General features: G+C 40.9%; 1 protein-coding gene across 1 annotated transcript; it reads right to left on the bottom strand.

The window, feature by feature from the left end:
* Window positions 1–2: 2 nt before the first annotated feature.
* Window positions 3–14,139, bottom strand: LOC117271927 (uncharacterized). The gene is made up of 11 exons (XM_033650482.2): window positions 13,945–14,139; window positions 13,417–13,535; window positions 10,219–10,309; window positions 8,863–9,301; window positions 8,610–8,679; window positions 8,003–8,069; window positions 5,629–5,776; window positions 5,404–5,464; window positions 3,722–3,852; window positions 3,499–3,588; window positions 3–220 (listed from the first exon to the last, which is right to left on the bottom strand). The coding sequence occupies exons 1-11, from the start codon at window positions 14,037–14,039 to the stop codon at window positions 200–202; spliced, it is 1,332 nt and encodes a 443-aa protein (XP_033506373.1). The 5' UTR covers window positions 14,040–14,139; the 3' UTR covers window positions 3–199.
* Between the last annotated feature and the right edge of the window lie 6,226 nt (window positions 14,140–20,365).

Below are 20,365 nucleotides of genomic sequence, written 5' to 3'. Positions count from 1 at the left end.
CCTTGATTCAAGATGCTTCTGTTTATTCAGACAAATCCTGAATGACACAAACAGTATGTTCTCTTGGCAATATCCTGTACATTAGTGTTGCCACAGCATTAACGTGTGGTTGTGATTGCGGCTTAAGTCCATAGTTCTTCATCTGCAGCAAACAGCGTCTCAGTGTAAACAGTATTTTTGGAGACTTTCAGTGACTTCATCATTCAAACGGGCTGCCACCCTGGAAGAAAACAACAGTTCTGAAACGTCTGATAGCTGCATCTGCAGAGCTCGATGTTGTCCAAGTGCAGTCCATTTTAATTACCAGTAGCCTTGGAGGGTACTATTAGTACCCTAGTGTGCTAAGTGCTACTAATTATATAGAGTGTACCACCACTGAAGACAAATGCATTACTTAAAGGGGCAGTTCAGCCCAAAATCTAAACTACACATTTTTCCTCTTACCTGTAGTGCTATTTATCAGTGTCAATTGTTTTGGTGTGAGTTGCCGAGTGTTGGAGATATCAGCAGTAGAGATGTCTGCCTTATCTCCAATATAATGGAACTAGATGGCACTTAGCTTGTGGTGCACAAAGTACCAAAAAATACATTTGAAAAACTCAACGGACCTTGTTGTGAACAGTTTCATGTAAGAACTATTTTCTTTCAGCCGAACTACACCTGTTAACTGTATCACCACACAGAAGGAAGCGTGCATCAACTGCAAGCGGCATCCCCTGGGGCTAAAAAATGAGGCCGACATAAGTGCTAAAAACTGCAGTTCTTTGAATGGCCACGTGAGGCTGGCTCCAAAAGCGAGACAATCCTCATAGTCCCCCATGTTAAAATGCCCCAACTGTACAGCAGAAATAAACACGTTAACAGCCTGGTACAAAAACGGTTTTGCACTGCAGCTTGTCAACAGACAACCACATAAGGTCATGACAGCTGTACGGGGGGTGAATTTTTACACAACTCAATTGTTTATATTTTATTAAGGCTACATGTTACACATAATTGTTTGTAAACAAATGTTATAAATAAATGTTTGAGTGCCAGACTGTTGGCAAATAGTGTCCTTGGCTTCTCAGTCAGATCCACCCATCGCTCCTCCACAGCACAAGCCTCTCGCCCAAATATGGTCACTTCTGGCACCAAAAACCCAAGATGGCAACAGCCAAAATGACGAACTCAAGGCCTCAAAGCGGGAGTCCACAAACCAATAGGTGACATCATTATTTTTACAGTCTATGATCTACTGCTAGCTCACCTAGCACCACTAAAGCTGAAAACACACCAGTGCTGCCATGGAACAGTGCGTCATGTTGCGCATCAAGTGCCGCCCCTAGTACACACTGGATGCGTCGCGCTGCAGCTTGTCAACAGACGACCACATAAGGTTATTACTACTTTTACTGAAAGATTTGTACCTCTTCTACTTCTGCATTAGCATAAAAGAATAAAAGAATGTCTGGACAGCCCCTAATTAAACTTGATCTCTCACATGACGAGACAATCTCCAGAGCTATAACTCGGCAGGCAGTATCTTTTTGGCCATTGTCTTTATAATGTCAGGACTGTGGGTTGTTTTGCTTGGGATACTTCTCAACCTTAAAGGTAGGATCTGGAGGATTTTCAAACAAAACAAAATATAGACATGTACAAATGAAATCCTGCTTAATCATCACCTATGAGCTTCTACTCATGTGTGGTGGTGACTCTGTTTGCAGAGCTCCTGCCCTTTAACTGTATGATGTTTGATGTTTTTGTGAGCTCGGACTGCTTCTGGGCGGAGATTTCCCCAGCCAATGAGAGAGCACAGGTGCCGTGCCCGAGCGTGTCCGAGCGTGCACCAGCGCGAGCCTTGCCTGAACCTCTTCTGTGAAGCCTTTTTCCATACCCCCGGGCTCCGTACACCCGGGAGAGTTGAGCCTGATAGGAGGGGCCAAATTTGAATGTGTGTTTACAAACAGCAACTGGAAAATCCTCCAGACCCTACCGTTAACAACATGTCTCAATCCATTCTCCGTCACAAATGAAACACAGCAACATCTACAGAGCTCTATACAGCAGTGGTGAGGAGAGGAGTCAAGCTGCCAAAGGAGCAGTGGAAAAAGAGCTGCTACAGGAGCTGGTATGTACAAGCAGAGAGCGAGTGGCAGAAAAATGCATTTAATTCCGGCAGTAGAGAGGCTGAAAAAAGGATAGTGGCGTATAGCGCTGCGGGGTGGCGCCTCCAAGAGCGCTGATGCATGTCTAGCCACCACTGGTGTGGGGTTGTACATTGAAAATAAAAGGGGCATATTTTTTTCCATGCTGCTTTCGTCGCCGATGTGTTTTGGCCTTGCACTAGCTAACATTACAGCTCAGCCAATGGAGGACACCATTAATGTTAACATCTGGCAATGTCATGAGCTCGAGCCTCTCATTCCTTCTGCGTGGTGATGCAGTTGGCGGGTGTAGTTCGGAGGAAAGAAAATAGTTCCTACATGAAACTGCTCACAACAAGGGCTGTGGATTATCTTGACCAACCAAATCCTGATTTCTGTAAAGAGACATTACTGTTGAGTTTTTCAAATTAATTTTTTTGGCACTTGGAGCACAAGTTCCATTACATTGGAGAGAAAGCAGACATCTCTACGGCCAACATCTCCACTCTGCAACTCACGATAAATCAATCTAGATTATTAAATAACACCACAGAGAGGGGGAATAAATATGTATTTTTGATTTTGGGATGAAATGTCCCTTTAAGACAGGCACACAAATGCCAGATGTTTCCTTCCATTACCCCCACAGATTTCTGCTGAGAAAAATAACTGTGGGAACTAGCCTTCATCCTTTTATAGCCATTTATTTGATACTTGTATAATTTCCCACTACTTTTATATCGCACTTCTGTACATATTTGACTTGGGTTGTACAAAAAAAGAAGAATTAAGTATCTGATCTTTTAATGCTGCATGTGACTGGCCACAGGCTCCAAACCCTTTCTCCCCCATTTGGAATAACTTTTCATTTGCATTGGTAAATACAGCCAATCAATAACCAGTTTACTTGGTTTCTTTTAGTTGTTTGTACTGAATTGCAAATAACTGACTTTGTTCCTTTGCCAACATAAAACCAAACTAAGATCTGAAATGACATTATACACATTAGCTGATGACTGTTAGAGATAGCATGTTGTGTTACTTGGCCAAACCTTAAAATATGCCCATGTTTCCTGACTCCAAAACACAATAAAATTGAACTGTGTCCAAGCAGTCCCTAGTTCAAGTGCCATGTAAAAAATGGAATTAAAGCGATAATGCTATTAACTTCAGGGAATTAATTACGTCATTCATGATATATTATATAAGAGAATGAACTGCTAAATTGAGGGAACCAATAAGTACACTGAGTGTGCAAATTTATAATTTACAGGAATATTTTTTTGACAGAAGTTCCTCCCTGTATTTTCTATGCTCTGTTCTCTTGATGTGTTTGAAAACATCTGAAATGTTCACTATTGCAAAATACCTTCAGGAAGTGTTCAAACTGAGGTTTCAGCATCTTCATCATGGTGTCTGCTTTGTCGAGGCAAGAGTGTCTCTGCCGCACCTGAAACTCCTTCAGGAAATCACACATTCGTCAGCAGTTGTGAATCATCTCTTCCAGGGTAAATGTTGAATTTACAAAAAATGAAAACAGAGATTTGAAACTTCAATAAATGGATTGTTGCGCTATTTTACAGCAGTGTTACCTTTGTGTTGGAGAGGTGCTCCTGAGAGGTAATGTGAGTCTGCACCGATGATGCAGATGTGGGTACGAAGACACTGCAAGCCGCACAGTGGAACATTTCGATCTTTGTCATGTGGTCATTTTCCTGCAGAGCTGGAAAAAACAAAGATCAGACTGCATTTAGGCTTTGTCTGAAAATAGAAGATACTGATAATAAGACAGCGCATGTCTTTCTTGGTTTTTGACAAAGGGTGCATCCCAAGTCTGGTATTTGATATCTCCTCACTCAGACTAGAGGTTGCTCTGGTGTGCCATCCTGAAGGCCATCTTAAAGGTCTTATTTCCTCTCTGAGGAGTGATGAGCGAGTGCACATGAGAGCAGCTTTTGCGGAAGTCTTTTACTGGCTGATGTGCCTCCCTGTTTGATGTCAGTTATTGATCGGATGCTGCGGCTGATGGTATTGATTTGATACCTCACAACACCTCTGGAGTTTCATACCAGAGTGAAGACAGATTGATCTCAACTGTATCACTCCCAAGTTTTATATTTTGTTTTCTGATTCATCATCCAGTTGAAAACCTTAACAAAAACAACTTTACTTATCAGGGAGATTTTCCCTTTTATGACTTTATTTTCCCCATTAACTTTAATTATGGGTACAATTAAAGTCAGAGAGTCTGTCTGTCAGCAAGAAACACTTTTTACATCATTAATCATCATTTCCATTCAGTCACACGTGAGGCTTTTAATGCCTGAGCATCTGGTTTGATGAGTTACATAATTTCACTTTTCCCTGAAACATTTAGCCTGAAAAATAATTTCCAGTGTTATAAGTATATACATAAGTATATTCTGGGTTACTAAATAAAGAATTCACAAACAGAATATTAATAAATTTGGATAATTAATACATAATATAAACGTATTTTGCCTGTAGGAATGGTTCCTGTGCCTCTGACCAGGTGTTGGTTTAACAGGTAACAAGCTACAGAGAGCACACTGCTGCCCTGACCCTGATAACTGTCTCCCCATTAGTGTTGGCACAGTGCACATGTGCAGACACAGACTCCATCAAAGGTTTCTACGGCTGTTAAAGCCGCCTGACAGCTGATCCAGCTATGATCAGTTGCTGCTGCCATCATCAAAATCAGATGTAGCCTTAAGTGATGGGTCAGAGGAAAGGATGTTTCATTTCTCTAAAAACGTATTTCCTTGTTTCCTCTCTCCTTGCATGTTTTCCTTGAGTCTCTCCATGCATCCCCAGTAGGGGTGGGAAAGCTGCGAGCCTCACGTAGGTTTGCATCACCAAAGGTTTATGACAAAATCACTTGACGACACTGACTCCCGTGTGTGCACGGTGAGAGAGGAGAGGGAGAGATGCTGTGCTGCTGCCAGAGGAGCCGCTGACTGAGTTTCCTCTGAGCGGTAAGTCGCTAAAAGAGTCTGAGAAGTCCAGGGCTGCTCATAAAACATTCAGGACGCCACAGTTTATTCCACACTACTGAAGCTGCTGCTCTTTTTGGAACCACCGCTGAGTCTGTAATAACTTCGCTTTCAGCCATGCTTGTTGTTGCTGTGGACAACACTGTGACGTCAATATGTCAACAAGTTGAAATATCGCCAGTATCACGATATGAATTTTTCAGATCATATTAAAAAGCAATACCACTAAGGAGACTTGGGGTGCACCCAAAGTTATTTACCTTTAAGTGCACTGTCCTCTATAGCTCGGCTGCACTGATGGCTTTTATACAGCATGACTTCCTAAAGACATAAAAAACAAACTTGTTTTGACATTTTACGTGAAATTTAGGCTTAAAACCAGAAACTGGTGGAAAGAAGTAGAACACTGCTGCACAAACTGAGAATTCAACCCAGAAATGTTCAGCAGAATGTACAGTATTTAACCATACTATGTATTATCTGACCTGTAGGAAGGCTATAGTCAGATCATCATAATCGTTGTGCTGCTGGATGTACTCCAGCGTGTCCCAGTGAATCTTGCTCTCCAGGTGATCCTCCAGCTCCCGACCGTTGGCTAACTCTACGTCACAAAGGTCACAGGCGATTGGGCTCCTAAAAGAAAAATATTAAGACATTCATTTTTAAACGAAAACTTAAAACCTTTTTGATTTGGAATGGCTTAGACCAGTGGTTCCAAACTGGTCCAGCCACAGGGTCCAGATTTCTCCATAGTCCTTAGTTCAAGGTCCACACAGTTTAATATATTCAGCGTCATACTTGTGTTTGGCTGTGTCTCAAGCTAGTTTGCAGTCTCTGTCAAGTAGCTATCTGTTAGTCACTCACTCTACAGCAGGAAACAGAACTTCAAAAGAAAAAACCTGTGCTGAAAATTCACTTTATTTCAAAATAAAGTGCGTTTTTTACAAACCTGACATGTTGGAGAGTCACTGGCAGTCCATTCAGAATGGACCTGCGACCCACTTTTGGACTGCGACCCACCAGTTGGGAAGCACTGGCTTAGAGTCATTATTTGCATTATTTTATTCACTTATTTTATTGTATTTATATTTTGAAATGTTATTCTATTTTATTTTATGTTATTTTGTTCTATATTTTTATCCTTTTTTTCTATTTCATTTGTTTGTTTTGTCCTTACAATCTATTTTATCTGGTTTTTAGTCTAGCTTTGAACTTTTTTATTATCTTATTATTGTTTTTAAATCTATTATTGTATTTTATTGTCATAATTTTTATTCTTGTTATATCTCATTCTTTAATCTAGCCCTGTATGGAGTTTGCATGTTCTCCTCGTGTCAGCGTGGGTTTTCTCAGGGTACTCCAGCTTCCTCCCACGGTCCAAAGACATGCAGGTTAACTGGTGACTCTAAATTGTCCGTAGGTGTGAATGTGAGTGTGAATGGTTGTCTGTCTCTATGTGTCAGCCCTGTGATAGTCTGGTGACCTGTCCAGGGTGAACCCCGCCTCTCACCCAGTGTCCATATTAGGTTATAAATCTTTATTCAAAACAAACCCCCATTGAGCCAACAAGACTCAATCAGTCGTCCATCAGTTCAGCAGAGCTTTGACATCATAATAAGTGCTGCTTTGTTGGAGTGTTAGTTGAAGCTTAAGTGGCTAACATCTGTAGGATCTAAACAAGGAGTTGGCAAAGTTTTAAAGCAGTTGGTACAACATGTTATCAGTATCAACGCTCACTCTGTTCTCTCCGTCTCACCTTGTTCCTTCACCTCATGTTTACACTGCATCACAATGTGTTTATAGCTGCAGTGGCATGCCCACATTTTTTACTGACATATTTTAGTTACAAAAAGACTGAGCTGTCAAGCACATTCGTGCAAGACAAGTGGAGTTTATTTAATTTGGCCAATTAGATTAACATATTAGCTGATGACAGCTAATAAGAGAGTTAGTGTGCTACAGATCAATTAATTTCCCTTCATTTCCTCAATCAGCTAACATTAGCACTGTTTATTGCCAGCAAAACGACACTTAATTTCCCAGATGATCCACTTTGTCTGAAGCAATCTGTCAACAGTGTCCACACACATTACACAAGAGAACCATGAAAGAACTAGTGTTAGGTTACTGAGTGCCACTTGAAAAAATACTAAATATAATTTTGTTTGCCTACAAAAAGTATGTGGTGGTCACAAAAAATGAATTTCAGTATGCAAAATGTTTGGGTTGAACATTACAGACAGATATCAAACAACTTCCAACAAACTTATTTTAACAAATAAACACAAATTATTAAAAGCATTCATGATTTTTGTTAATTTAATATATTATTACTTTGTTGTTGAAATGGCATTACAGTTGGTGATGAGCACATTATGACTTGTACAGGATATGAAACTCGAACTTTAGGACTTGACTCAGGACTTCCCTGTCCTGACCACAGACTGTAAAATAATAGACGTAGCTACTGTGACGTCACTCATTGGTTTTTTAAGCTCTCATTTTGAAATTTCGAGTTTGGGATTACGTTTGTCGCCATCTTGGGTTTTTTTGGAGCCATAAGTGACCATATTTGGGTGTGAGGATGGCACTGTGCAGGAGCGAGGGATGGATCTGACTGAGGAGCCAAGGACACTATCAGCAGACAGCCTGTCACTCAAAGCAGCCCGCCCTTAAGTATGTGTAACTTTACGCCTTAATAAAATGTAAACCAGTGAATTATATAAAAATGCCCGAGTCATAGCTCTGGAGACAAAATGAAAATGTTAACATGTGTATTGCTATGGCCAGTGAGTCTAATATGAAAACTCTACATCTAACATCTTCAACCAATTGGGCATCAATATCCTTGGTTCTTACTTGTTCATTATTATATTCATGCTCCTGTTTCTTGGCCCCTCTGTGGACGGTGTGATTTGGTCCAGTCCTGTAGAACAACATTTTACACAGAATTATTATTGTTATTAAGTTAACAGAGGAAACACATGTACACATGGAAAAAACTCTCCGCTTCACTCATTCAAAAGCGATTACTGGGTTACCAAAATATACTTTAAATTTGTTATCTCCTACATTTATTTCTCCTATACTTAAAAAAAGTAGCGTGTAGGATTTAGTGGCATCTAGTGGTGAGGTTGCAGACTGCAACCAACTGAAACTTCTCTTGTGTGCCAAGCAAGGCGGCCGGCACGAAAAACGCATATGGACCTTTTAGAGCCAGTGATTGGTTTGTCCGCTCTGGGTTACTGTAGAAACAACATGCAGGACTCAGTGGAAGAGGATCCGCTCTGTATGTAAATATAAACGGCTCATTCTGAGGTAACAAAAACACGAGGAATCTTAGTTTCAGGCACTACTAAAAAACATTTACGTTAAGAAAATTATATTTAATTTCTACCAATATTCCCCATTAAATCCTACACACTGAACCTTTCATTTGAAATGGTGGGACATTACAGTAATTTACCTGTTCCCACGTATTCCAATGGACGCTGATAGTCCCGCCTGGGTGGGGATAATCTAACAGTAGTGGCCATCTACAGAGGAGAGAATGGGCTCTAATTGGTGCCAAGTATCACAGTGTCATCACTGCAAATTAATAAATAAGTACGACAAATATATCCTGTATTCTGTTTAAGTCTTCAACTCAAGACTGTATATAACCACAGAATAAAAACTGTATAAATATTTACATTTATAAATCAAACTTTCAGTCGTACCTCTCTCCAGTATTCAGGGATTATCCTCTCCTCTCCGTTGGTCCTCTGTCCTCCATAAGATGCAGGAAACCGTTGGGTGGAGGAGCCAGGAATATGCCTGTCAGGGCTACAGTCCCTGTGTTTGAGAACTGGTATGTCAAGTGATTCATTGTTGGGGCTATAAGCACGTTGTTCAGGCAGTCTATGACCTGGACTGAGACTCCGCCTCTCGGTGTGTCTGGATTCAGGGCTAAAGTCACGTCTGCCGAGGGGTTTGCTCACTGACTCAGAGTAGTTTGTGCCCCAGCAGCGTTTTTTACTGGAGCCTCTACCTGGAGACAAACGTTCACGTTCCAGGCTGTTATCATGATCAGGTGGGGATTGACTATGGTTTTGTGACTGTAGCGTCTCTTCGTCAGAGTCTGTCGAGACAGGGTCGTAAGGATCATAAATCTCAGGCCTGAGGGAGATGGAAGAGAGATTAGTGCTTACTATTATACAGATCATCTGTAGGAACACAATACCATCAAAGGGAGAGTTCGGATTTTTAAAGTGGGGTTGTATGAGGTACTTTATAGTCAGTAAGTAAGCAGTGTACTGCTGTGGACGGGGTCAGCAGCAAAACCTATTTAATTGACCAATCGAGGCAGTGGTAGATCAGTAGCTCCTGTGTTCTGCAACATAAAATTACTGATTTTGGTCAGTGAGTTTGGTGGCTTTGACGAGAGCATAGATAAGTTTCAGTTTCATCTCCGTTCCCTGTCAGAAAGGGCTGTCTAACGGCAAGGTAAAGCGGTGAAAAAATCCAAAAATTAGCAAGAATTTAAAGTCATATTGATTTTTTTTAGGTGGCTGCAATGTTTTGTTGCTGCCTCTGTCCACAGCAGTACATGGCTTAGCTTCTGTGTCAGTACACCTGCCTGCTTCTCCAAACTGGGGGTGCCATCTACAGTATGTCATCAACTATGGATACCTCATACGACCCCACTTCAAAAGATCCGAACTGTCCCCTTAAGCACTGAATGCTCACGCATACGATAAATGTGCCAAGAAACTACATGAACTGTGGGGAAAAAGGAAAAACAAAAATTCTGGACTGAGTTAAAACTACTAAGAGGCTGTGCACATTTAGTGACATTTGTTTAAGCACTCAGTGAAGCACTGCATCTCCTGCCACCTGCACTTTTACCTCAAGGGGCCACCTGGAATAATATATAACGAGGTCACCTTCAGACAGCCCATATTTCAACACTTCAAGTCACCACATGACAAAGTTAACGGCTCAAATGTGGGATGTCATTGGAGTGTGACTGTAAGACATCTCACTTTCTACTTGATACTTTGTCGATATACTGTACACATCACTGACTGGCTTACCTTTCTGAACTGCCAGGGCTCATTTCCAGAGAGTCATCTTGGTCTCCTAATGGTTTGAATGAAGACTTCCATTTACTAGCAGGGGATTTCCCTGTGTAATACAAAAGGTAAATAACATTAAGACAACTTATTTAAACAGACTGGACGGATTCAGACATGAAATGTATACCTACGCTAACAGTGAAATGAAGCAAGGTGTGTTTGGTTCATTTCTGTTGACTTTTTTCACTTTCACAACTCAGAGAAAGCTTAAGACAGAGATTGCTTTTCACTGAAATCTGTATAGAATCAATACTGATCCCCATACTTTTGAAACTTGCGCCAGTTATAAGAAATCCATCAAAGTGACATCTGCATTAATGTTGGCCAATGTTACATTCAGGGTGCCTACAGGTATTAGACACTTAAACTGAATGCTTTTAAAGAGCCGTAACACCTTGGGTTTGGTTGCTACCTGTGGCTCTTTGCTGCATATCATCCCCTCTCTCTTTCCCTTTCATGCTCATCCTGTCAGGTATTTCATAAAGGCAAAAAAGCCATAAAAATAATCTTTACAAAAATGTAAGACAGATATTTGGACATATAATCTTTTTCTTATTCACTCCTTGCAAGTATAAAGGTAATTAGTATACATGTCTTCCCTAGCAGAGGTAAGGTTTATGTAGGAATATGGTTCTTAGAGTGAGTTAGATCAATCTAAATTTTGCCAGAAGTTAAGTACAAGTATACAGTAAAAAGACAGTAGGTTCAGTGGCAGGATTAAATATTTGTTTATTTCTCTTTTGAGAAGAGATCTAAACTATTGATTTGGAGCCCACAGTGTGCAGACTTACTTTGTGCTCTGCAGTGAGGTTTTTTTTCCGTCTTGTACATGAGTATTTTTGCTTGAATGAACGCACACTTGGTCCCTCATCTGAGGTGTTTAGATTTTTAACATGAGAAATGTTAGAGCTCAACTCATTTTGGCAAAAAGAAATTAAAAGACGGATAAATTAAATTGGATAAAACGTTTGTCGCAACTAAGACCTCACACGTTCAAATTTAAGAATGACTTTTAAAGCCTGATATTTATAAAATTGAATTTAAGAGGAGTCAGTTGAGGTGGTTTGTGCCCATTAGAGGTGTTCCGGGTACGTCCCACTGGTAGGAAGCCCAGGGGCAGACCCAGAACACGCTGGAGGGATTACGTATCTTGTCTAGCCTGGGAACACCTTGGGGTCCCCCAAGAGGAGCTGGAAAGCGTTGCTGGGGAGAGGGACGTCTGGGGTTCTTTGCTTGGCCCGCTGCCCCCGAGACCCGGCCCCGGATAAGCAAATGAAAATGGATGGAATTTAAGACATCTGTCGACTTTTTAAAGCGTTTTAGTGCAGACTGAATTTTTTCACGGATTATCTTTCAACAATGATGTCACTTGACAAAAGATAATACGGGCTGAGGCAATGCAGGGGCCGTGGGGTTAAGGTGCGACGGTTTATAGTAGTTATTGTTTAATAAAGGCATAAAATGCCCCACAAAATATAAAAACGATGTTTACTGTAATGAGTTATTGTTTGTAAAAGGATGTTCCCATCATACAGTAATCAAATCATGGAAGGATGCACAGCCCATCAGTATCAGCAGATAGAGACTTTAAAATAGATTATCAGTATCAACCTGATTGAACATTTCTGCTAATAAGATGATGCTTACATTATCCATCCATCCATTTTCTAACCACTTATCCTCTTGAGGGTCGTGGGGAGCTGGAGCCTATCCCAGCTGACATTGGGCGAGAGGCAGGGTACACCCTGGACAGGTCGCCAGACTATCACAGGACTAACACACAACCATTCACACTCACATTCACACCTACGGACAATTTAGAGTCACCAATTAACCTGCATGTCTTTGGACTGTGGGAGGATGCTGGAGTACCCGGAGAAAACCCACGCTGACATGAGGAGAACATGCAAACTCTGCACAGAAGGGCTCCGACACCCGGGATCGAACCAGGAGCCCTCTTGCTGAGTTGACAGTGCTAACCACCACACCACCGTGCCGCCGCTTACATTATGCAACTTTAATTAGTTAAAATAGGTCACATTTGTCCTGGTTATGGCTGTTGTCAGGACTGTATCAGGGAGAGCATCATCTCAGATGGTTAAAGTAGGATGCATATTACAATTTTGTTTGAAAATGTTAAATAGAAAATAAACATGGCATGTTTTACATGAACATAAGTTGTAGCAGTTTTCTTATTTTGCCCAGTGAATGTGTACATTGTGTTGTGGGGACACACATACATGAGTGACATGAAGCCATTGTTTATATTACAGAAAAAAGCAGTAAGAATTATTCATATAGTAGATCCAAGAGAACACACCAACAGACTGTTGATCAAGTCAGGACACCTGTAACTTAGAGACTTAGTTGAGTTGTGGACACTTATAATCATATATGAAGCAAAATGCAGAGTGTTACCTTTTTACAAAAGTTGTTTTTTTTTATTTCAGAGGACGACGAGCATCAAAGAAAATTTCACTTTAAGCACCAGTTTGCACGGACTACATTAAAACAGATATGTACTTCAGTGGTGGGCGGTAAACTGTGGAATTCTCTACAGGGTTGTCTAAATATTTTTCAGTTTAAGAAAATGCATAAAGAAGTAACAATTAGGTTATATGAAGTTGTCGAGTAGGAGCTGTTCCCTTGTTGAAGGGGACATTGTGTATTCTTCTCTGTTTATTTATTTATTTATTTTTCTGAAGTTACTGTAAGTACTGGTTATTAACTGTCACTGACAGGCCATCTATTCATTCTGATCATTTGTATTTTGAGAGAGGGACTGGTGAAATAAGACTGTTTTCTTCTCTCTGCTTCTTTTCAGGCATGGAATATTTATTTGATAGGGACGATGCAATTTAACATAGTACCAATACAGAGCATGGGACCATGTGTTGCATAGAGAGTTTATATTGCTAATTTTCAATTTTTGTCCCTAGTTGGGCTTTTAGACCTAAAATGTTTTTAATATATATACAGTGTGCATCCCTAAAATCAGGGAAGTAGACATGCATGACTTACTAAGTGATCAGTTGTGATGTTAAATCCAAGTAATTTGGAGTAAAGCTCAGACTTGCAAAACCTTTGCTGTGGTCTTTCATGGTGTTCATGCAGTGTGCCTCTATTTATGTGCGCTTTAATGTCCACAAGATTTACCTGCAGGTTTCTGTTTTTTGTGTGTCGGAGCTGCCAAGTCAGGTGTCCTGATGTTTGACTTGTTAGCTGCTAGCTTCATTGGAATATGTATCATAGCCTCTCTGAAGTCATGGGGTATCCTGTTCATCCCAGAAAACAGAGGGGGGGGGGGGGGGGGGGGGATATAACAGTGCAATAATATTAACTGAGTCAATGCAATAAAAATAGCAAGTGAACATGAATGTAGCAGGCTAAAGGCAATGTGGGCTTTTATCAATGCTAACATCAACAAATCAGGCAAACAAACTTAGCTAGCTTAGCTGTTAGCTTTAGCTACATAGCTACAGTTGGCTGCTAATAATGTTTGGGGTAGCGACAGTCTAACGACATGCACCCTCAGTATCCAGTCGACAAAAACACACTGTTATAATCTAATCCAACGGGCACTTTACTCGACGCTGTTAATCTGAAACTTTCTCAAACAGATTAACGTTCAACACTTTAGCTAACGTTTCGTGTTTTTCAGACTGAGGCACTGGGCTAATTTACCTTCCAGGTGGCTGTTGTTGTTGTTGTTGTTGTTTGTACACTGGAGCAGCTGCTCTGGGTTTAATGAAAGGTGGGTTGAACGAAGGACGCATCATTTTGTTGGTTAATAACGGTTTACAGTATCAGCTAGCATGTGAGACAAGTGATGCTAGTTCATCTTCTTCTTCTGTAGGGTGTCATGGCGGTTTGCATCGCATTTCTGCCACCTACTGGATTGTAACAGTATCGCATCGCAAACTATTTATTGCAGGGGCGTCAAACTCATTTTAGTTTATGGGCCACATACAGGTGAAAACATTGCATAATTCAGTTCAGTCCACTTCAGTTCATTTTATTGTCATTGGAAATAAATACAACGAAATTTAATGCACAGAACAAAACCTAACTCATTATAAGAGTAATAAATCCACAGGGTGGCAACCCCATGTTACTCATTTGGGCTGAGCCCGACCAGGCCCCATGGTCCAAGGCCTGGCCACCAGACGCTCGCCGGCGAGCTCCCCCGCATGTCTGGCTCCAGAGGGTGGCCCCGGTGTCCCCATACCGGGCAAGGTACTCATTCCCTGAAGTTGCTGTGTCATCGAGGTCATTTGAGCCGCTGCTCCTTCTCGTCGAAAGGGTCAGTTGAGGTGGTTCGGGCATCTGATCAGAATGCCTCCTGCTGGTGGTGTTTCAGGCACGTCCCACTGGTAAGAGGCCCAGACCCAGAACACGCTGGAGGGATTACATATCTCATCTGGCCTGGGAAGGCCCTGTGGTCCCCCAGGAGGAGCTGAAAAGCGTTGCTGGGGAGAGGGACATCTGAGGTGCTTTGCTTGGCCTGCTGCCCCCGTGACCTGGCCCCAGGTAAGTGGATGAAAATGGATGGATGGATAAGATATCACTCATTCATACACTAAACACACACACACATGCACGGACACGTAATGCACACACAAGCAGTGCCAACATATGCTGTTTGCATGCTGTGTGATTGCAGTGCAGTGTTCAGTGTAGTAATGGCTTAGGGGTAAAAACTGTTCAACAGTCAGCTGGTGCGTGTTTTAATTATCCGATTACGTTTCCCTGAGGGCAGTAGGTCAAATAGATGATGGGCAGAGTGAGATGAGTCCTTCAGCATGTTTGTTGTTTTCTGGAGGCAGCGGGAGGTGAAAATGTCTTCCAGGGCAGGTAGGTGAGTGTTTGATTTTTTCTGTGCAGCTTTTATCACTCTCGACAGGGCCTTCTTGTCAGCTGCAGAACTGCTGATGTACCGCACCAGGAGGCCATGAGCCAGGACACTTTCCACAGAGTAGTGATGGAAGGACAGCAGCAGAGGTTGTGACAGGCTGGTCTTCCTGACAGCTCTCAGAAAGTGTAATTGGCGCTGTGGCTTCCTGATCACACAGTTCATGTTGTGTGCCCATGTGAGGTCCTCTGACATATGTGTGCCCAGGAACTTTGCAAACTAAACCATTTTGCACCTATAAGAAACCATAGGGGCCTAAGAGCGCTTCCACTATGTTCTTAATACAAAGTTCAGTCTTTTAAGTAATCTACAAGTCTAATTTTATTTGTCATGGCAATGATTACTTAGAAATGAAAAAAATGCAATCAAAAACAAACTTTAATTTCAGGCTTTTCAAGGCCCCCGCTCTCTGCTCTGCTTAATCAGTCCCACTTTTCCCTCCACTACGACGCCCTTGCCGTCCATGAAAATATTCTGATCAGCTCCATTTCTTCTCTGCTCCGGTTCCTCTTGTACTGCCACCATTTTGTCGTGTCTAGCCATTCTCTTAGTGGCAATTCCTTTTCTGCTGTGATCATACTGACTTTCACTTCTGAACTTCTCTGTGGTTACTGTGCTGACTCTGCACTGATGCTAGTTCATCTACAACCACAGACTGTATACAGCACTCAACCTGTGGCCTGCCGACCATTTTCTAACACCAGTTTTGAGGCATTCAAGCTCCAGTAAAATTTCTGCGATGATGGAGGGTAATGAGGGACAAGAGCGCTGTTATTTACAGTGTTCAGGTGATTTGCTAAACACAGTGTAGATTTGTGATATGCCAGTTCTTTTGGCATATCTGGCACTCAACTTTTTGGGGGTCATCTTTGCAATTTTTGAAAATATACACTTGACTTTTCGACATCTTGCTATATCGTCTCTGTAAGCCAGTCACAGGTGGTCAAACTGTCCCAGTGTCAGTGGCACTGGACTGCTGGGAACTGACGTTAGATGACAATGAGTTGGAGTCACAAAACTAGGCCTATCACTAAGTTTAAATGTTTGAGAATAACTAATAATAATTAAAGTAAAGAAAAAAAGTGCATTCGAGTACTGATTTGGACATTGATTACCATTAAAGCATTAAAGCATTCAGGTCAGCCCTCATGTCAGGGGAGGATCTGGGGTCCAGGCTAAGCCCTAAATGTACTCAGATCCTAGAAATGCCCCTGTATTCACCCGGCCTGTGCAGAGCTGCTTTAAATTACCCTGTTTATTCATTTTATCTGATATGTCACTAATGTTTGTTCACTGACTGGCCCCTGGCCTCCTGTCATTTTGCAAAGGTGGCCCCGGGCAAAGCAAGTTGAATGTCCCTGGTGTACAGTCTATGCCAACATCCGGCTGGTTAGCAGATACTTAAATGTACCGATAGATGGCAGCACACTGCGTCACATGGTGGACCTGCTCCTGTACTCTTTAACCAAGAGTGTCAGATGCATCACTAAATGGATTTGTTCATGGTCTTTATGTTTTTATGGTTAGTAATAAAAGTGTCAGAGAAAAATGAAAAAGATACAGACTAAGGTCAGATTAACATGCCACCATACTTCCCTTTCTCTGTGCGTTATGGGCTGATTAAGTGCAGTTTTTCCACACTGGACATGAACCATATATGGAAGCGTAATGCACTGACTTGATTTTTTTTTTTTTTTATTAATTAATGAGATTATTATCTGGTTGATTTAGAAAAACAAGAGCAGATTTTTTTTGTCTGAAAACTATTCTCATAACCCCCAAGATCATAAAATAATAATGTTTTTATTTCAGAAGGAAGATTCCTTTCCTATGAAAATTTTAACTTGGAGAAAAAAGAACAGATGTTTTAAATGAATTTCCTTTAAATTCTGAGAAAATAATGTTATTAATTTATAGAAACAAGAGCAGATTTTTTTTAATGAAACCTTTTTCTAATTCTGAGATAAATAATGTTTTTACCTTAGAGATAGGCTATTAATCATGTTGATTCAGGAAAACAGAGCATTTTTTTCTCAAGTGAATGCATCACACTTCTGTAACTATACATGTAAGCACAAATGTAAAAATAAGTAAAAGAATAAAAAAAAATTGAAGTAAAAGTTCTTGAAACTACATTTTTGACACAGGGTCCCTCTCTGAGACAGATTTTTAGGTAATAAAACGTGATGACCCTGAGTGATCTGCATTCCTACAAACAAATTTTTAATCACAACTCGTTGACAGATGTAAGTCTGAGGCTTTCCAGGTTCCTGAAGGACTCAAATGCCCCAGATTCTGCATGTTTCTGTTTGTTTGTTAATGTTATTGAATGCAAATATTTTGAAATATGTACCACTCAAGTACATTATTAAATTATATGATCAGGGCCTTGAGGTTGTTCTGCATTATTACCTGCCTTGTCTGCCTATGTGCATCCTGTTTATCCCTAAATAGATGTGTGGTTAACTAAATAATCACAAACAGAAGGTCTGTAGGAGCTCGCAGCTTTTTTTCAACCCCCTCCCAGTGGATTAATCTGGCCGTGAACAACATAAAAGTTGCATTAATTCTGGTTTTGCTGACTCTGGCACAACTTTGGATGCCATTGCAAGTGATGTAGGTCTCATTTATGCTCAGTTATACAGTAGTAGTATTTATAGTGACTCCATGATGAAGAAGACACCTTTATGATACAATTTGTGAAAGAAAAACTTCTAAAAGTATAATTTAATACAGAGAATAATCTGCAGAGAAGAGCAGTGTTTGCTCAGATGTGATTAAATCTAAACAAAGTGAATGAGTGTAACAGAATGAGCAGCAGTTATGTGCTGACGCAGGATAGGATATCTCAAGGACAGGTACATCATGAGGTAAAGTCTCAGATAAGTGCCCTTATTCAGAGCATTACTGCAAGGCCGTCCATTAAACCGCTGAACAGAAGGCTACATACATGCACAACATGCATGACCTCTGTGACCTCCATAACATGGACACAGAAACAGTGAACCTATTGTTTCCCCTTGGACTCATTCACTCACACAGCGTTACTGGTTTGCAGAGGACCATTAGGTTCCCAATAAAAGACAACACATGTACTGGAGAACTGGATGGGATTATAGAATTATGGCAGACACATGTTCTGTCGGATCATATGGATGGATGAACACGAGACATCTTCATCAAATTAATAGCAGACACCAGGTGAGAGAGATTATGGATTATGTGGGTTAAACCTCATAAACCAGAGGACATGTCAAGACTACAGCTTCTATACCATAACTGATCCGTAAACACATCATGTGGACTGATTTGCCCGAGTTTCTACAACTTTAAAATAGTTAATTGTGGGATCATCCTAATAAGTGTGAATCACAGAGGTCAGTGTGGCTTAGTCTACAATCTGGCTGCGTTTCATCAGTCATTCAACACGCCCTCTTTAACTTCCCCATCGTTCCATTTGTCTAACACTGAAGTGAACTTGGTGAGATTGGCCATCGGAGGGCCGAGAAAGTGGGTCAACAACGCTGGTCACTCCAGAAGTCTATATCACCCACAGTGCATTGCAATTATGCATTTGATGCAAGCAAAAAAAAAAAAAAATCCATAGTTGGGTGGCAGTGATGTACGTAACACTCCAGTTGTTTACCATTGAAGGAGAAGACAAATAAATTGGGAAACAAATTTATTAACCTTTAAATATATTTTAAAAATCCAATTTGACTTGCTTTTTAGTTCCAGTTTGTGTAATATACTGTACCTTAGATTTCTGTTTAGGGAGGCTTACATGTGTATAGGTCCACTAGCTAGCAGATAACTTCTTAATAAAATCTCATTGCTCGCTTGATATTTAACTGAAAAATGTCTTATAACTAACTGCAGTTAATATTTACTTAGATTGTTGTACGGTGCAGCTTTTATGATTTCTTTGTACCCAATATTATTTATAAATGCATGGAAAAATTGCTGTTTTGCAAGATATTGTGCACCTACATGTATACCAATAATAGTTATGATAATCGTGATGCAGATCACAAACAGAAACTTCTAAATCAGATACAGATGCAGCTAGTTACCAAGTGCCTGCTGATATGTTGTAATTATCCCCAGAAGACGCCTCCACCTCATTGAAATGGGCCTGCAGGTATGACTGATGATTCTAAAGGTCATTATAGGGCAAAGCCAAACTATGGAACCCCTTAGGGGACATGCACAAAAGCCTTTATTTTGTAAACAGGAAACTAAGGAACTCGCTAGATGTTTTTCATTATGCTAACTCGTCTCCTCACTTCCCTCATTTGCATCTCTTCCTCCCAGCAAGGATGTGAGAAAGAGATGCTAGGAAAGGATGCACCTGTTTCCTTACTCTACGCTCCTTCATGCATGTAAGGGATTAGAAAATCCTCTATGATGGCAGAGGGGGAACGATTTCCAGGTCACGGGAGAATAAAGAAAGCACTGTCATCCCCCCTCCCCCCAAACAATGTGTGGGCACCAAAATGTATGTATTTATTAGCATTAGTTACCATAATGAAAAGCATCCTCCTGCCTGTGACCTGGAGATCAATCTCAGCGTGCCATCTTGAAAGATGTCTTAATTCCTAGAATGCAGATTGAGGAGAGGGGAGGCTTGCCGGAGGATATATGGGCAAGGATGCGCAGGTGTACCCTCAATCTATGTGTAAAAGAGGTGTGATGCAGACACTGTATTTTACATCGCATTAAAATAATTGCTCCGAACATGGATGTCTCATTTTGTTAAATGCCTGTTGCCTCAACACCTCACTTTTAATTAATTGCAGTCTCTGCTCACAGATCATGTGGGGGGAACTTAGATGTGGGGAGGTGGCAAGTAAAGGAATAAAGGATGTACAAACTGTGAAATGAGGAAAGCCCCTATGGAGAAATGAGCAACAAGTCTTATTCTGTAGACAGGAAACAAAGAAACATTTGTTTTTCCAGTGTAAAATATGGCATGACACCTTCTTTACACGCTGACTTATCAAATACGGCTATAACTAATAAGACGATTAAATGCTGCTTTGTAATAGCTGCTGACACAGAAGCCTCATTAATGTTATTTCAACCTGTGTGAGTCAAATGCAATGAATGAATCTGAATCACTCACTTGCCTTTTCTGACTGCGGTAGAGTGTTCAGTGGAGTGCACCTGCGGTAGATGAATAATGATTAGACG

The sequence above is a fragment of the Epinephelus lanceolatus genome, chromosome 12 (genome assembly GCF_041903045.1).
Source record: "Epinephelus lanceolatus isolate andai-2023 chromosome 12, ASM4190304v1, whole genome shotgun sequence".
In the NCBI taxonomy this organism is placed as follows: Eukaryota; Metazoa; Chordata; class Actinopteri; order Perciformes; family Serranidae; genus Epinephelus; species Epinephelus lanceolatus.
Note: the sequence above shows the minus strand (reverse complement) of the source record. Positions and strands in the feature narration are given on the sequence as shown.